At 34.9% G+C, this 15,971-nt stretch overlaps 1 protein-coding gene across 2 annotated transcripts in view; it reads left to right on the top strand.

Annotated features, from left to right (window-relative positions):
- The first annotated feature begins 1,721 nt into the window (after positions 1 to 1,721).
- Positions 1,722 to 15,971, top strand: part of LOC127856871 (M-phase inducer phosphatase 1-like) — a 70,335-nt gene continuing 56,085 nt past the window's right edge. Inside the window, exons 1-3 of one of the 2 annotated variants that reach the window (XM_052393045.1) lie at positions 1,722 to 2,264; positions 9,191 to 9,285; positions 12,303 to 12,354. In XM_052393045.1, coding sequence (XP_052249005.1) covers positions 2,113 to 2,264; positions 9,191 to 9,285; positions 12,303 to 12,354 — 299 coding nt within the window. In that variant the 5' untranslated portion in view covers positions 1,722 to 2,112. The remainder of the gene's footprint in view (positions 2,265 to 9,190; positions 9,286 to 12,302; positions 12,355 to 15,971) is intronic. The other variant, XM_052393044.1, reaches the window with a different exon arrangement.

Below are 15,971 nucleotides of genomic sequence, written 5' to 3'. Positions count from 1 at the left end.
GGGCAACTGCTAATTCATAAAAAAATAATTGTTTTTAATGGGTTTAATCAATTTTTTCAAACAAAGCGAAAAAAGTGAAAACATTTTGTTTAAAAAGTTTACTTCAGTGTTGATTATTAGTAAACGCTTATATATAATTTTAAACATGTAATCTAGTAATATTCTTATCAAGGGAGGTAATTCATATATTAAAAAATTATATTTATGTTCTGATTTTTATGTTTTGAATATATTTTTTTGTACAATTAATCGGTAAAACTTTATTTAAAGTTTATTAGATAAAATAAAAATAATTTTGTCAAATATATATGTTTCTTATATGAATATAATTGTTGCAACTAAGAAGACATCACTTTCCCCACGAGCCAAATATTTCCTGCTATATTTGTGACATTTTAACACAAAAGTTTACAGTGATATGGTTCTTACATTTCCAAAATATTGAGAGTAGGGATGGTTTTCATGTTGATTTTTCTAAATAAAAACAAAAAATGTGCGTTAAGATCATGAAAATGATTTTACACAGGTGGCCGATTTTTTACGTACAGGCCGGATTTACGTACATGACCAGTATGCTCATTTCGACCTGATACGAAAGGGTCCTGATATGTTTTATTTTACGTAAGTAAGCGTTTATATAATTGAATTTTTTGGAGGTTTGCGCTATTATTCGAAATAAAGTTATACTATTGTTTAATACAGGCTCTGCAAGATTTGCAAGATATGCGAATCGATGCAAATAAAACTACTCATAGGCAAGCCTCGCCAGTTTTATGCTTATCCTCACGTGATAAATAACACAATGGTGTAGTAAAATGTTATTCCCTCCACATATATATTTAAAGGGGATATTTTCTTTAATGTATTATGTTCCGCAAATACCAGAATATGTAAGATCACAAACGTACATTCGAAATGTGATATGAACTATGCAATTATATATATATTGTATAGACGAGAATTGAAATGTGTATGCATTTATATGCAATACGCTGCACAACAAACATTTCGTGCGGTGGATAAAGAACCAAACAACTGAAAAAAAGTAAATAACACTCTGCCTTTAATTCAATTATCTCAAAATCTATATCTTCAACCATTATTTTAACAATCATAATATACGCCGAATATTTTTAAAAAGATATTTCTTGTTCCATTTATATAAACAATTTTAAACTGATGTTTGTCTACAATCGGTCATGTGTACGTGTGATTTCCTACCCATCTGATAAAATTAAAGATTTGTTGAAAGACAAATCAGACCGTTGATAATACAAAAAGGGGGGAAATATTGAAATATATTCGGAATAAAAGATGCTGCTCAGTAATTTTGGCTGAGTATATGGAAACAAATTAGTAAATGTTTCTTCGAGATCAATACCCTACAAATAAACATAGTCGTCAAATATCCTACGGTTTGGGATAATACTTAGTGTATTTCCTTCAAGCTTCATAGTATTATTTTACTTGGAGACGGTGTTTTCTGGCACGAATGAAAGAAGCCAAAATGCCTCTCGAACAATGAAACATTTACAGATCGAATTTTTGCCCGTTTTGACTTAAAACGGGAAAAATATATAATCCAAATATACCGTTATTTTCATTTTATTGATGTGTTGAACTTTCTTAAATCTGTCATTATTTCAAAATGTGGATTAAAATATATTTTGATTGTTCGACATTCAGTGTAATATTGTAAGTTATATCAAAATTATTTTATCCGAACCCACGGACCAGTTTGTGCGTAGCAGAAGTCGTCAGCTGATTGGCTGGAAACTTGTTGTTTTTCAAACATACAAGCGGAAGGCGTCGGTGACAATGAAAGCAATAGCGAACGCATGAAAGACATCAAGCATTTTCAAGCGAAGCTTTGAGCAAATACCTCTGACATCTGATATAACACGCAGAATTATACATTTTGATAATTCCCATGCTATTTCCGTATTGCATGATGCTAGTGTGCATGAATAAATGACTGTGGCATGGCAGGCGAAAATTTATGACTTACATTGTCCAATGTAACTGTAAGCTAAGCAGACGTCATAGTCGTTAGGTAAATGCTATAGCGTTTTGTAGGAAAGGTAGCTTGACATCGCTGAATACTCACATATCATGGACCATTTTCACAAAATGTTGCCCTTGCAAACTATTGCTACCAGCAACACCATGCACAACTTGATGTCTCCAAAGATGACGGGCTTCAAAAGAGTGAATTCTCCAATGACAAACCTGACCCAGAATCTCCGAGAGCTCACCACAGAAGGGTATTTTTCTATTGTCATTCAATGTATTTTTTATCCTGCTATTTGGTAGGACTATCCTGCTTTCAGATGAGTGTCCTGTCATTACAACTTGAGACTCAGCCATGACAATTGTGAAAAAACTATACAAATAAGGTTGCAAGTCGTCTTCCCTAAAACCACAAAAGCTAGGGTTTTAATTAGTTGTAATAATCCAACTCCTAGCTATTGACTCTCTGGGTTGCTTGGATTTGCAACAGGCAACAGCATTTTTCATGTACAGTCTGCTTTAATTAGTAAAATGAGAAACATAAACATTTTTTAGAGCATTAATAACCACAAACATATCATTAATATATCCCTAAATTGACCCTAATGCACAAATTTAAACAACTTACTTTATATGGTCTGCTCTCATAATATGATATTTATCCAAGTTTCAAACACATCAACGGTTCACAAACATTACCGTATTTTCCCTTGTTTAGCGCGCAGTTTTTTACCTACGAATTTCATATAAAAAAGTTTGTGCGCGTTAAACATTGATACAACGCTATCCTGGCTGCTAAATTGCAAAAAAAATCGTTTCGTAATCGTAAATAGTCATAATGGCCGCCATTTTTTTATTCTAGAAAACTACACCCTATAATCTTACAGACTGAAGGGGCAGTTGTCGAAACAACAAAAAGTCCGTGACGGCAGATATGAACGGGGTAGCATTGGTTATTTACAAAAAAAAAAAAGTTTGAATAAAGTATGCGAACATTTATTTGTCTGTGTTTGTGCACTTCTACGGCCATTTTCGGTCCAATAAGGCAGCTTACGTTGGACTGGATAAGGTATTTGGTCTTTTTTTGCAGGTAACCGTAGGTGTGAACAGGGACTTCTTAAGTGTTTTCCAGTTTGGTCCAGGTTTTTGGCGCCTTCATTGTTCATCACATTCACGCCTGTGTAGTGCGACAAAAAATAACCCAACTTGTCCAACATAATAGATTTAACAGTTTTACGTCAATACTGACATACCTCAACAACTGTAGCCCTGGCTCTCACGCGCCACGAAGTTTTTATTCAGCATTCAAATTTAAAGCCCATGCTTTCCCGGAGGAAGAATGACACGATGTCAGTGTTCTAGATAAGCTGCGTATTAGCGTAATATACGCATTAGAAATATAAAGATACGCCCAATTTATCATTTTCCCGCGTACATTTAACCAAGCCAATCTGGACTTACGCAAACGATGTAAATTCGCTGCTTACAGCGTAAGTTAAAATATAAACAAGTGATTGTCTTTCGCCAAAATATGAGACCGGTTATCGTCAAATTTAGAGGTAATTTGTTCGCTGGATTGTATTAATAGGTAGCCAGTCGGTATGTTTACTCTGTATCATCTAGTCGCATTGTAAATTTAGTATTGATTTTTTTAACAGACATTCAAGCGCTTATGTGTTTATTAAATTACATGAAAAGGTCAGCATGGCTTATTTTAAGCCAAAACACATTTACTTCTCAAAGTAAAATTGATTCTTTTTATATGGAAAAAGTTGTATCGAGTAAAAACATTGTACTGCCAATACTGAATGATTTTATTTCCTCTGTTTTCAAATCACAAAGGACACACTTAAACGCTAATAAAACAACTGCTGAAAGTTGGCAAAAAAGTTTTCCGTGGCTCACGGTGGTGGACAATAAGGACAAAGTTCGTCTTAAATGTAAAAACTGCCAACAATACAAGACTGATAATGTTTTGGCCACTGTATTTAACATTATTAAAGTAGTGTGTCTGTACCCCGGCTATATTCTTGTTTTACTTTTAGCAAATTACTCTTCCAGCAAGGAAAGATTTGACCATTTACCCCCATGCTTTGAAAAGTGGGGGGTATTTACCCCCATGGGTAAAAAATTATCTATAACGCTGCACGATGTATATGAATTCTTATTTTCTCACGTTTTACACGAAATGCACGTGGACTGTTAATCTGTTGCTAGAAAATTACAAAATTGTCAGAAAAGTATAGCGCTATGCAACCCATGCTCCTAATCATAATGATGCTTCCTATTTTGAATGCTTAAGCTTTTCAATGCCCCGAATTATTGGATTGCGCAATAGTAAAATTGCGGCCATTTCTCAGTCTGATTTCGTGGTTTTATTGTCTTTAAATATTTATTTTTTTCATTTTTGCATTAAACAGCCTGCTCGCTATACATGGGAGCGCGCTTTACAAGGGAAAATACGGTACTCAAGTTTTTGCAATGGAAAATGCGAAGTATTCGGAATTTGAAAATATGGGAATTCATACAATCCAGAATCCTCGGTAAGATAGATCTTGTGTCTAATAAACCGTTTGTCAATTCAAAGCTTGGGCTTTGGTTTGTTTACGTTTTTTTATCAACCTTTTTCAAATGTTTTTACACAGTTACCATCGTTTTGCTGATCAAAAACAGGTAAATATTGTAATTCAGCATAACTGTAGATGTTCTTATTAAATATTTCTACCTTGATGCAGTGCTCCAGGTAGGCCTTAATGGAAGGGCGCTCCACCCTGCCCGTTCCAAAGCCCTGCCCTGACTCAAGAAAATTGTATTTGGCTACAGCTTTTTCTTCATAAAACCTCATACAAACACCATAATCAAAATAATTACTGTTTTAAGGTAACTTTGGATCAAGAAATTTTTTCAGCAAGGGAGAGCCCTGAAAGATTGTTCAAATTACCCTCTGGGGTCAAAACTTTGTTGCACAATGAAACTACATAACAAGGGGTCTGCTTTTCAGTGGATCTGATTGACCCAGGGACCATTTTTGGGATTAATGTAAATTTGTGAACAACATAGAGGGTGACTAACAAATTCATAAACAGCAGACCGTTAAATCCTATTTGAAACCTCTCCGCATATATACTTGCAGCATAGGCAGCATATTGATCTGAGCTTGTAAAATTTTGTTCATTTCCCAATCTGTTTTTTTTCCTTTTATATTTAGAGCCTGTAGAAGGACCACTTCCCAATTGAAGAAGTATATATTTTTCCTAAATGGGACCTTAAAATTCCCAATTGAAGTTTTTAAATTTTTATTTTTTCTTAATAAGTCTTCACATTAAGTTCCTCTCCCATCAAGCTTTATAAGTTGAACCTTATTTAATGCACCAGGTAATAATTAAAACACTTTTATTAACCAGCTTTTTGGATGGAAAAAACTAGTTATTAGATTGGCGAATGTCGGCGGGCGTGCTGGCGGAACAAGCTTGTCCGGGCTATAACTTTGTCGTTCATTGTGAGATTTTAAAATCATTTGGCACATTTGCTCACCATCATTAGACGGTGTGTCGCATGAAAGAATTACGTCAATATCTTCAAGGTCAAGGTCACACTTTGTGTTCAAAGGTCAAAAATGGCCATAAATGAGCTTGTCTGGGCCATAACTATGTCATTCATTGTGAGATTTTGAAATCATTTGGCACATTTGTTCACCATCCAAGGGTGTCAATTTTCCGGATTATTCCGGAAATCCGGATTTTAGCCACCCAGGCTCGATTTTGAGATCAATGGAAATCCGATTAGTTTTTTTAGGGGGGGGGTGACTTTTTCGTTCGAGTGCCCGATCATTTGAAAACGAATCATCTATGGCATTCCGGAAATTTTCACTCGTTATCAATTTTTCTCGTTCTCAGCACTCTGGTTTGACCAGTTCGGCATTCACAGTTTATCACTTTCAAATTATCACCTATTTAATTGATGTTCAATCAGTTTGCACAGTTTATATACAAACTGTGTTTGCCACTTAAAGAAGATGTGAAATATGACAGGCGAACGTTTGTTTTCGGGGAAAAAAATCCGGAAAAACGCATCGTTCCGAAGTATGAGCATCCTAGACATTATCACATTCTTTAAAAAAAATGCCAATGTACATTGTGTTTTAACCTTCTTCTCGATAAAAGCACGCGCAAATTATTCCCTACATGTACAACGTCACATCAAACGCATGGAATGCGTGCGTGTATTAAATTTGTGTTAAATGTTTGGTGGTAAATTTTAACAGAATGATTTTGCGAATGATTTGGAATTGTCATTTCCTCAAACTTAATTGCAAAATAAACACGCTGTATCTTTATCGTTACGGTCGTTTTCATAAGTCATTATTGAAACAGTTATTGTACTGAATCAGTCTTCACGCTAAATATTTTAGACCAATAGCCCTTCGGGCTAATCAGATATAATTTTTAATAGCCCAAAGACAGTTTCAATAGCCCGATAAGGTTAACATACATTTAATGACTTTTTTGGCTCGGAGCAACAAAATATTCATTTCCAATCAGAAATAACTTCTAATGAGTAAAAACATTTGCCTGTCCCATTTTCAACAGACTGTATTTATTTTTTTTGATAACAACAGCAAAGGCATGCTCTCCGGACATCTCCATATCTCAGTGTTTCAGATTGGCCCCAATTTCCTCAGGTCAGGTTTCCTCATATGGCTAAATGGTCAATTTTTTTTCAGGACATTTGTCCTAAATCATGAAACAATTTTCATACATTTTGTTAGCGCCCTGCGCCCTAACCTATTGTACTTTTTTAGTCTTTCTAGTTGCAATTTCTGGTGAAAACAATGCGAAATATTATAAATCATACCATCCGTATCACCGCATGTGTATTCATCATTCTAAAGACATTTTCATAAAGAATGTCAAAAATAAATTTAAATCGACAAAAACAAATCTGTATCCGAAAATAACAGTCCGAGAATATGAAAGTGTTTTGCACATGAAATCAAATGTGCATATCGTATGATTCAAGAAAAATGAAAACCAGTTACCTAGCAAATACGTAATAAATATATAATTTTGTTAACATATTGCTTAAATATATGCTATTGCAGTGCTTTATTTTGATAATCGATCACTCAAACTTTTTCATTTGCAACGTTTGCTGTCTTGTACGATTTTCGGGAAGTAGCGAAGATTTTTTTCAGTTGTTTTTCTATCCGCTAACCAACCAAAAATCAATAATAAAATAGTCCATCTCCGGAGTCTCCGTAAGAGTGGAACTCAGACGTGTTGATTGGCTAACGACTTGTTCCGACTACTTCCATTGATTATGTCTTAAACCCAAAGTGGCTGACCGGTGTTCATGTATTTTTTTCACTTTGTTTATTATTTTACGCTAAAATATTCAATCGACCGGTCGGGCTATTTAATATGCATTTATGATCGACCGACCGTCCCAAAAATCGACTCGGGCTTCGGACTGATAGGCTAATTCGAAGACTGCTGAATGCTGATGAACCAGATAGTCCGGACGAAAATGGATAAAGTGTTGGGTGTTGTGAAAAAACGCTTACTAGTAGCGGGTCTATACTGACCTATTGTGTAGACTGCGATGTGTTGACAAAGAATTAAAATGTGCGAAAGCGACTCTTTGCGGATACGGTCCATAATTACTGTGAATAAATTGTTCAGAATATATAAATGATTGTTTAAATAAAAACGCTCGTAGAGATATAAAGCCGGTTTACACGAATTAAAAAAAGACTCCTGGAAGGCTAAAAAAACAAATATGAGTCGCGGGTATTTTAGTGAGTCAGTCGGGTAACTCCAAACAAACAATTTATTAAGGTCAGCCTTATTAAAATTTTAAAATTCCCAGTGTTTGTTTAATTTAGATTTTCATTAATACTGTAAAGAATACATGTACTGCACAGGAATAATACATTAAGCTAGGGCGCGGGCCCTTCGCCCCTGACGGGGACATTCCACCTCAGACCCATGCATCTACATGAAATTTTAAAGAAATAGATTGTGATATTCTAGCCAAACTAACTTTTTATTTCTGTTTTGAATCACTTAAAAATACAGGTGTCTTTAAGCTCAGCAGAAGTGATTTCTTTGTTTCAAATAAGCTAAAATGCAGGAGCTTCCAGGGGCCTCAGGCCCCCTGGCCAGGGCTTTGCCCTGAACCCACGGGGGACCCTATCGGCCCCCAGATACATTTTTCAGGATTTCAAATTTGGGACAATTGACACCCCTGCCATCATTGGACAGTGTGTCGCAGGAAATAATTACGTCAATATCTCCAAGGTCAAGGTCGCCACAACTAAGAAAAATTTATTTTGAAACAAAGGGGGTTAACAATAAGTTCAGTTCGAGTTGCCTCTCTTTATCAGACTTTTTTATCAAATTGAAAACCTGGTTTTGTGACAATTTTTGTCCCTTGTTCTATATTAAAGCGTTTCTTACCCCCCCCCCCACCCCTCTCCCCCCCCCAAAAAAAAACAACAACAAAAAAAACAAAAACAGCAACACTTTTTCCCAAATGGTGAAAAAAAACACTGCAGCAATTATATTTAAAAAAAAAAGATTATTTATTTTCTGATTTGTTTGCAATTTAATTGTATAGCTCTGTCTTTTGAATAAAATGAAGATTATTGAAACAATTAAAGTGATTGTTACGGTCTCACCAAATCATGGTGATCGACAAATCAGTCAAAACAAAGTTTGATAGGAAGCAGCAATCGATATAAATCAAAGATAAATATCAGTTTCCAATATTTATAGGTATTTTGTGAGGCGAAGTCTCGTCCATGTGAAAAAAATCCTGAACTACAGATCACGATTTCAAGTGTTGGTCATGCAACACTGTTAAAGAGCAGGACATATATTGCCAAAGAAACAACCTGTGGAAAAATGAAAGATTGCTAGCATTACACAGATGGAGAAGAACAATACAGAATTTACCCCGAATCAATGCTGTTTAATTTGTGTTACTTAAAAAATGTAAAAAAAATCTTGTTAAGTTTAACTGGGTGTTTGATTGCATGTTTGTTTCATGATGTTTTTGACCCAGTTATGCATGTGTCATCCTCAAAATCATTCATAAGAATTTTCCTTCTTGGACTTCTCAACCGCACCCATGAGGTTGCAGTTCAACAGCACTTATTATGCTTCTTTTTATATTTCAGGGAAACTCCACGCAGGAAACTGTCGCTGTCAAACATAGAAACACCAAATTCATCCAACAAAGAAGTCTCTGTACCTATTTTTTCAACCAAGTTGGGTATGTGATGGGCAGTGTTCGTTTTTGCTGCAAGCTGTCGAAAAAAAGATCACTTTTGAAAAATGTGTTTGTATTAAAGCGGGTATATACAATTTTGTCAAATATTTATGAATTTATTTAAAATGTGTAAAAAACTTATTATATATATATTTCGATATAAATTAAAATAAAACTTAAAAAGAACATGTGTCGAAAAATGCGAAATAAGCCAGATATTTAATTCTGAAATTGAAAACGGCTGTACAGCCGAATTCGCCAGCAAGTATTCCATACATGTACGATGTGAATCTAAACTTAGTGTAACGGTTTATTTGAATTCCTGCAACGATATCTATTGATACGACACACAAACATTAACTCCGATCCTAATACAAAGACGAATGCTTCGGTTATTGTAGGAAAATATGTACGTCACAATCGGCTCGGGCGCTAATTTGTCTTTGCTGCATTTATGAAATTCGACTTTAATGTATAATTTTTCTTGCCCATTTTATGTTATTGTAACATATTTTATCAATATATTACAATTAAACAAATATAAAAAATCGTATATACCCGCTTTAAAATAATTTTTTGATGTTATTTACCTGTACCCTGAAATATGCTGTATAATATTATGTAGCAAATTAATTAAATTCTCAGTAAGTTGTATTCATAATGGCCTTATTATGCCTTTCCCACTTAGAAGCTAAGTGACAATGGCTATGTGCAAACAACATAAAACCAGAATAGCTTGGGAGTAACTTGCAGTCTGTTCAGGTTTTATGCTTTTTGCTGCTAATCAGTATCTAAGGGTTGGCAATGAAGCCTAAAAACTCGTATCTAGTAATGAGTAAGAAAGGTCTTTAATTGAATATAACTTTCTAAGGGACTATAAGTGGTTAACGGGTTATTAGGCTACAGGCAATTATATTAGTTTTCAGTTTACAGTCTTGGGCCAATTCTGTTGTCTTGAGACCAATAAGGCCAATACAAATTCAAACTATAAGTAACTTTGTATAATTTTGCGGACATCTCTACAGGTGCTGGTAACAGTTGTCCATAATTTATGTTAAATTTTATCATGCTATTGCAAAAACAATTGTTTTTTGTTTTATGGAGCCTAGTGAAAGGCTATTTAATATGAGTATTATCTCCTTGCAGGGTTTTTATCAAACTCGTTAAACTCACCTGAGTTTCTGTGATCGCTGTTTGTCTGTCATAGGATTTTTAGCATGCATCATCATTTACCCTGTGAACACTCTAGATCCTGCATTTATTGCCCAATTTTCATAAAATTTGGTCAGGACATTTCTCTCAATGATATCTTGGCCAATTTTGAAACTGTGTCATGGGTAGAACCTAGGTCATTTTAATTAAAAAACGGAGGTCACATGTATTGCCCAGTCCAGGAAACTTGGTAGGAACATTTGTCCCAATGATATTTTGATCCAATTCAAAACTATGTCATTGGGTCAAATAAAAAAAAGCTTGTGAACACTCATGTGAAAAAAAAATAAACCAGTGTTCAGAAAATTGGTCCAAATGATATTTCAGTAATGTAGAAAAGTGGGTCACAAAGCGTCAAAACTATGTCAAACACTCGAGAGGCCGCATCAAACTTGGTCAGATCATTTGTTCCAATGATTTCTCAAATGAGTTCAAAACTGGCTCCCTTTGGGTAAAAAAATAAGTTGTATGATCAAATTAAAAACGCTTGTGAACAATATAAGAGGCTGTTTATAGCCCAATCATCTTGAAATTTGACAGAACATTCAAACCAATTATATCTCTGCAGAGTTAAAAACTAGGTATTGTGGGGTCAAAACCTCAGTCACTAATAATTTAAATCCTTATTTATTACACAGTGTTAATGAAACATTAGAACATTCGTTGCATTGTCATCTCAGTTTGGTTTGAAACTGGGTCATGTGGATAAAAAACTAGGTCAAAGTAAAGAAAAGCCGGTGAAGACTCTAGAGGCCACATTTATTACTCAATCTTGGTTAGAACAATCTTGGTAACTTGGTTAGAACAATTGTCTCAAAGATTGTCTCATCTCGCTGTAGTGTAAGCTAGGTCACTATTGCAACCATTAAAAAAAGCTTGGGAACACTCTAGAAGTTACAATTCTTCTCAGACAATTCTGAGATATTTGTCCTGTTTATTGAAAAAGTTGGTTGATGTGTGTCGGGGAAGTTTCCTTTGTGTAGCTATGGTAAAACCATTTGAACACTCAAGAATTTACAATTTTTTTACCATCTCATCACAAAACTTGAATCCAAAAAACACTACAAAATTATAAAATCTGGGCTGAGTTATAAAATGGTGTTTGTTAAAAAAAACATGGCTGCCAGGTGTTAAGGCTAATTAGTAATTTTTACTAGGCAGTTTTATTGTCACCAACCGGTTTCACCGCAGGGGACTTATGGTTTTCGCTCTGTGCGTCTGTCTGTCTGTCTCACTTTTCTGGAATCTGCGATAACTTTCATGAAACTTGAAACATGGATAGATGGCAATATGGACATTATGCAAGTCATTTCATTTAGTTCCTACGTCAAAAGTTCTGGTTGCTATGGCAACAAATAGACTAGAAATACTGCTGAAAATGGTGGTTTTCGGGATCCTGCGATAATTTAAAAAGTTCTTCATATTTGTTAATGAAACTTGAAACATGGATAGATGGCAATATGGACATTATGCAGGTCATTTCATTTATTCCTGTCAAAAATTCTGGTTGCTATGGCAACAAAAAAATAAATAAAAAAATCTGACAATGATGGAATTTCTGACAATGGTGGAACCGGTAGGGGACATATATTGCTTTGCAAAAGTCTTGTTATAAATCTACTGTGAAACATTGAGATGACTACCAGCTCAGAACAGTTTATTTTCTAACGGTCACTATGTAACTACTTGTTGAATAGCACCTGCTAATAAAAATGATATGCCTTACCCTTTGTAGTGTGTCTTATCTGTATTTTAGCATGTTCATACCTTCACATCATGTTGCCATAATATTTGGAACTCTATTGCAGGATGTTTCTTAGAGTCACCGATGCAGATTAACAGCCCAACTCTCAGTGATAGGTAAGATATAAGTGACCTGATCTTTAGTAGTTGTGTTCATTTTAAGCTAACCTGATCACAAAGTGCTTATGGTGAGCTATCGTAGTTTGTGTATGTCCAGGGTTTTTTATCTGATTTTGGGGAAAGGGCCTGGCCTTTTTTGAGGGGAAAAAAATTCGCGCGAAATGCCGGATTTTGGGGGAAAAAATCACTCGAAACGCCGGATTTTGTGGAAAATAAGGAAAGTCTTAAATAATCAATTCAACATATTTTGCTGTTTTTAAAACAAATTCACGGCAACAGATAATTTAATTATGCAATATGTTATAGTTTCTACACTGGATCAGGTAAACTTATGTATTTAAAGTTAAAAAAAAAAAAAAAAAAATTTTTTTTTAGGGGAAAAAAATGAAGTCTGGGGGAAAATTTACCTTCTGAGGGGAAAAAAATCTGAGGGGAAAGGGCTGATTTTCGGCGGGTCCCAAAGAAGGAAAAAAAGCCCTGATGTCTGTTGCCATTCATTATGTTAAGTCCACTTTTAGCTAACCACTTTGGAGGCCACATTTTCGGAAGGCATATAGTCTGTCTGTCTGTCCATCTGTCCGTCTTTTTTCCCCACTTTTTGGGAAGATAGCCCATGGCTTTGGAATTGGGAATTTTATCGGCATTTTCATGAAATTGGGAAAATAAATTCATTAGCCTTTTTTTCCACATGAAAAGTCCACTGATTAGGGAAATACTAAATTTGATATAACTCTTTATAATCATTCAAATTAAAAGAACAAAATCATATAATACTTTGTTAGATGTAATTGAATTGAAATTGAGATAAAATACGCATAAGACTTCTTTCTAAAAAAAAAAAAAAAATTTTTTGTTTTTTTGTTTTTTTTTGGGAAATTGGTAATTTTTTGCCACATTTTGGGGAGAAGTATACTTTTTGGGATTGGGAACATAGCCGAATTTAGGCTATAAAATCGGGCCAAAAAAAACCCTGTGTCTGTCTGTCTGTCCATCACACTTAAAAAAAATATGCTCATAACCTCTATGTTGCTTCAGAGGTAACCTTCATATTTGGTATGCATGTGTATATGGACAAGGCCTGTCCATACGCACACAAATTAAGACCCCTTTGACCTTGAACTTAGGGTCCACCTTTATGTTTCGAAATCTGCGTTTAGGTTTCGCAAAATGCTCATAACTTCTAGGTCGCTTCAGATGTTACATTCATTTTTTGGTATGCATGTGTATATGGACAAGGCCTTTCCATACACACACAAACTTTGACCCCTTTGACCTTGACCGTGAACTTAGGGTCCGCGTTTAGGTTTTGAAATCTCCATTTAGGTTTCGAAAAATGCAAATAACTTCTATGTCGCTTCAGATGTAACCTTCATATTTGGTGTGCATGTGTATATGGACAAAGCCTTTCCGTACGCACACAAATTTTGACCTTTTTGACCTTGACCTTTAACTTAGGGTCCGATTTTAGGTTTCGAAATCTGCGTTTAGGTTTCGAAAAATGCTCATAACTTCTATCAAAGTGTTTTTCAGGGGCATATCTCATCCTATCGAGACAGCTCTTGGTTAGTCAGTCTTGATTCAATTTAATGAAAATGTTTATCTTGATAATATATAGGTCAAGTTGGAATTTGAGTCACATGCATCTGAAAACAAGGCCACTTGATAAAATCTTAGAAAAACTGTGTAACCACTCTAGAAGCCACTTTTTCGCCTGATGAAATTTGGTCAGAATGTTAATCTTGACAATATCTAGGTCAAGTTGGAATCTTTGTCTCATGCACAGTGCCCCAGATAAGCTGCGTATCTGTGTCTTTCACCCTATTAAAATGTTTAAAAACGTAAAGAAATACAATATTATGCGTATTGAAAACGCAACCAACTTTACTTTTACGCAAATTCGTCAAATTTAATGCGTATGATACAATAGCTTCGATCGAAAATGCTTTGCTCATTTTTTGTATTTTCTCTTTAGAATTATTATTGTAACGCGACGACGGTTTCATTCAGCAAGCGCCTGGATGATGGAGAAAGACAACAGTAAAAGTTATTCAAATGCTCTGCGGACTAGATTTCATATTTCAATATAGCGTCTGACCAAATTATTGGCGACATACATGCGTTTTCAATCTGACTTAATTTGTCGCTCGTTGTGCATGTATTTGTAAAGCGTCTGCACTTTCAGATTCTATTACGATGCAAAATAAAAATGTCTGAGAGAGGAAGATAGACGTCCGCAATTGTTGCACCAAAACATCAGTTGATATGTGTGACAGTTACAAAGATGTCAGTTAACATCAGTTGTTTTTTTAAGTTTAAAGTTTATATTATGGACAGTGTCAAGGATTCAAGATATTATGAAACATAAGTTTATTAAAGTTAATTATGATGTTTACAGTTTTAGTGAATCAATACAAGTGTGCAGCTTCAACAGAAGTAAAGCAGCAATGATTTTAATGTATGTATTTTTATAACTAATTCACCCTATTTCAAGAATGAAATCACCCTATTTTTCCAAAATCAGTGGGTGAAAACCCTATTTCCCAAATAATTATCTGGGGCACTGCATGCAACCAAAATTTGTTCACAGTGATTATCTTGACAATATCTAGTCCAAGTGCAAATATGGGTCATTTTTGTCAAAATCTATGTCACTAGTTTAAGTCTTATCAAAATCCACTCTAGAGGCTGCATAATTATATTGCTCAATCTGGATCAAACATTGACCAAGGGTCAGAACTCTGATCTGCAATTTAACAGGATAATGCCCTGTTTGTGTTAGGCCAATGTTTGTATGTCCCAATCAATCACTTCAGCTTGCATTAACCATGATGGCAACCTTGATTCTTCAAGCCTGCATGAAGACCCTGCATTTTTAGCAATTTGTATCAAGGGCACTTTTGCTAAAAATATATAAAGAAGTTCTTTGAAATGTCTTCAGGTAGGATGGATATATTTTGATGAGATGTGTGTAATTTATTAGCTAACATGCTGACCTAGATATGAAATTGAATTTGGTGTCAAGGCAAAGGTTGTTGTTATGTAAAGTAGGCAAATAGTGTCCGCTCATTTGCTTGAGTTTTTATGCCCCCAAATCAAAAGATCGGGGGTATATTGTTTTTGGCCTGTCTGTCTTTGTGTGTGTCCCAAAACTTCTACCTTGCTCATTACTTTTGCAATATTGTAGATAGCAATTTGATATTTGGCATGCATGTGTTTTACATTGAGCTGCACATTTTGAGTGGTGAAAGGTCAAGGTCAAGCTTCAAGGTCAAAGGTCAAATATATGGCTTCAAAGCGCAGTCGGGGGCATTGTGTTTCACAAACACAGCTATTGTTCATTGAGGTATTTTGCAGTTATTTCGGTATGTTGGTAGCGTACATGAATACTAAGCAGAGGATTACATTTTGGGCCAGTCAAGTCAAGGTCATCCTTTAAAAAATATATATATATAATGTTTCTTATAAATGACTTGACTTTGCTTTGAAGTATTTTGCTGAAAATTGATATGCAAATTCTGCCTTCATGCAGACATACCTCAGCGTTTTTTTGGTCCAATTGGGATTAGTACTGTTACCAGTCCAATCAAGAAAATGTTATCAGTAAAATCCTGAAA

This window comes from Dreissena polymorpha, chromosome 14, assembly GCF_020536995.1.
Source record: "Dreissena polymorpha isolate Duluth1 chromosome 14, UMN_Dpol_1.0, whole genome shotgun sequence".
Classification (NCBI taxonomy): Eukaryota; Metazoa; Mollusca; class Bivalvia; order Myida; family Dreissenidae; genus Dreissena; species Dreissena polymorpha.
This window is presented reverse-complemented; position numbering and strand designations above follow the sequence as displayed.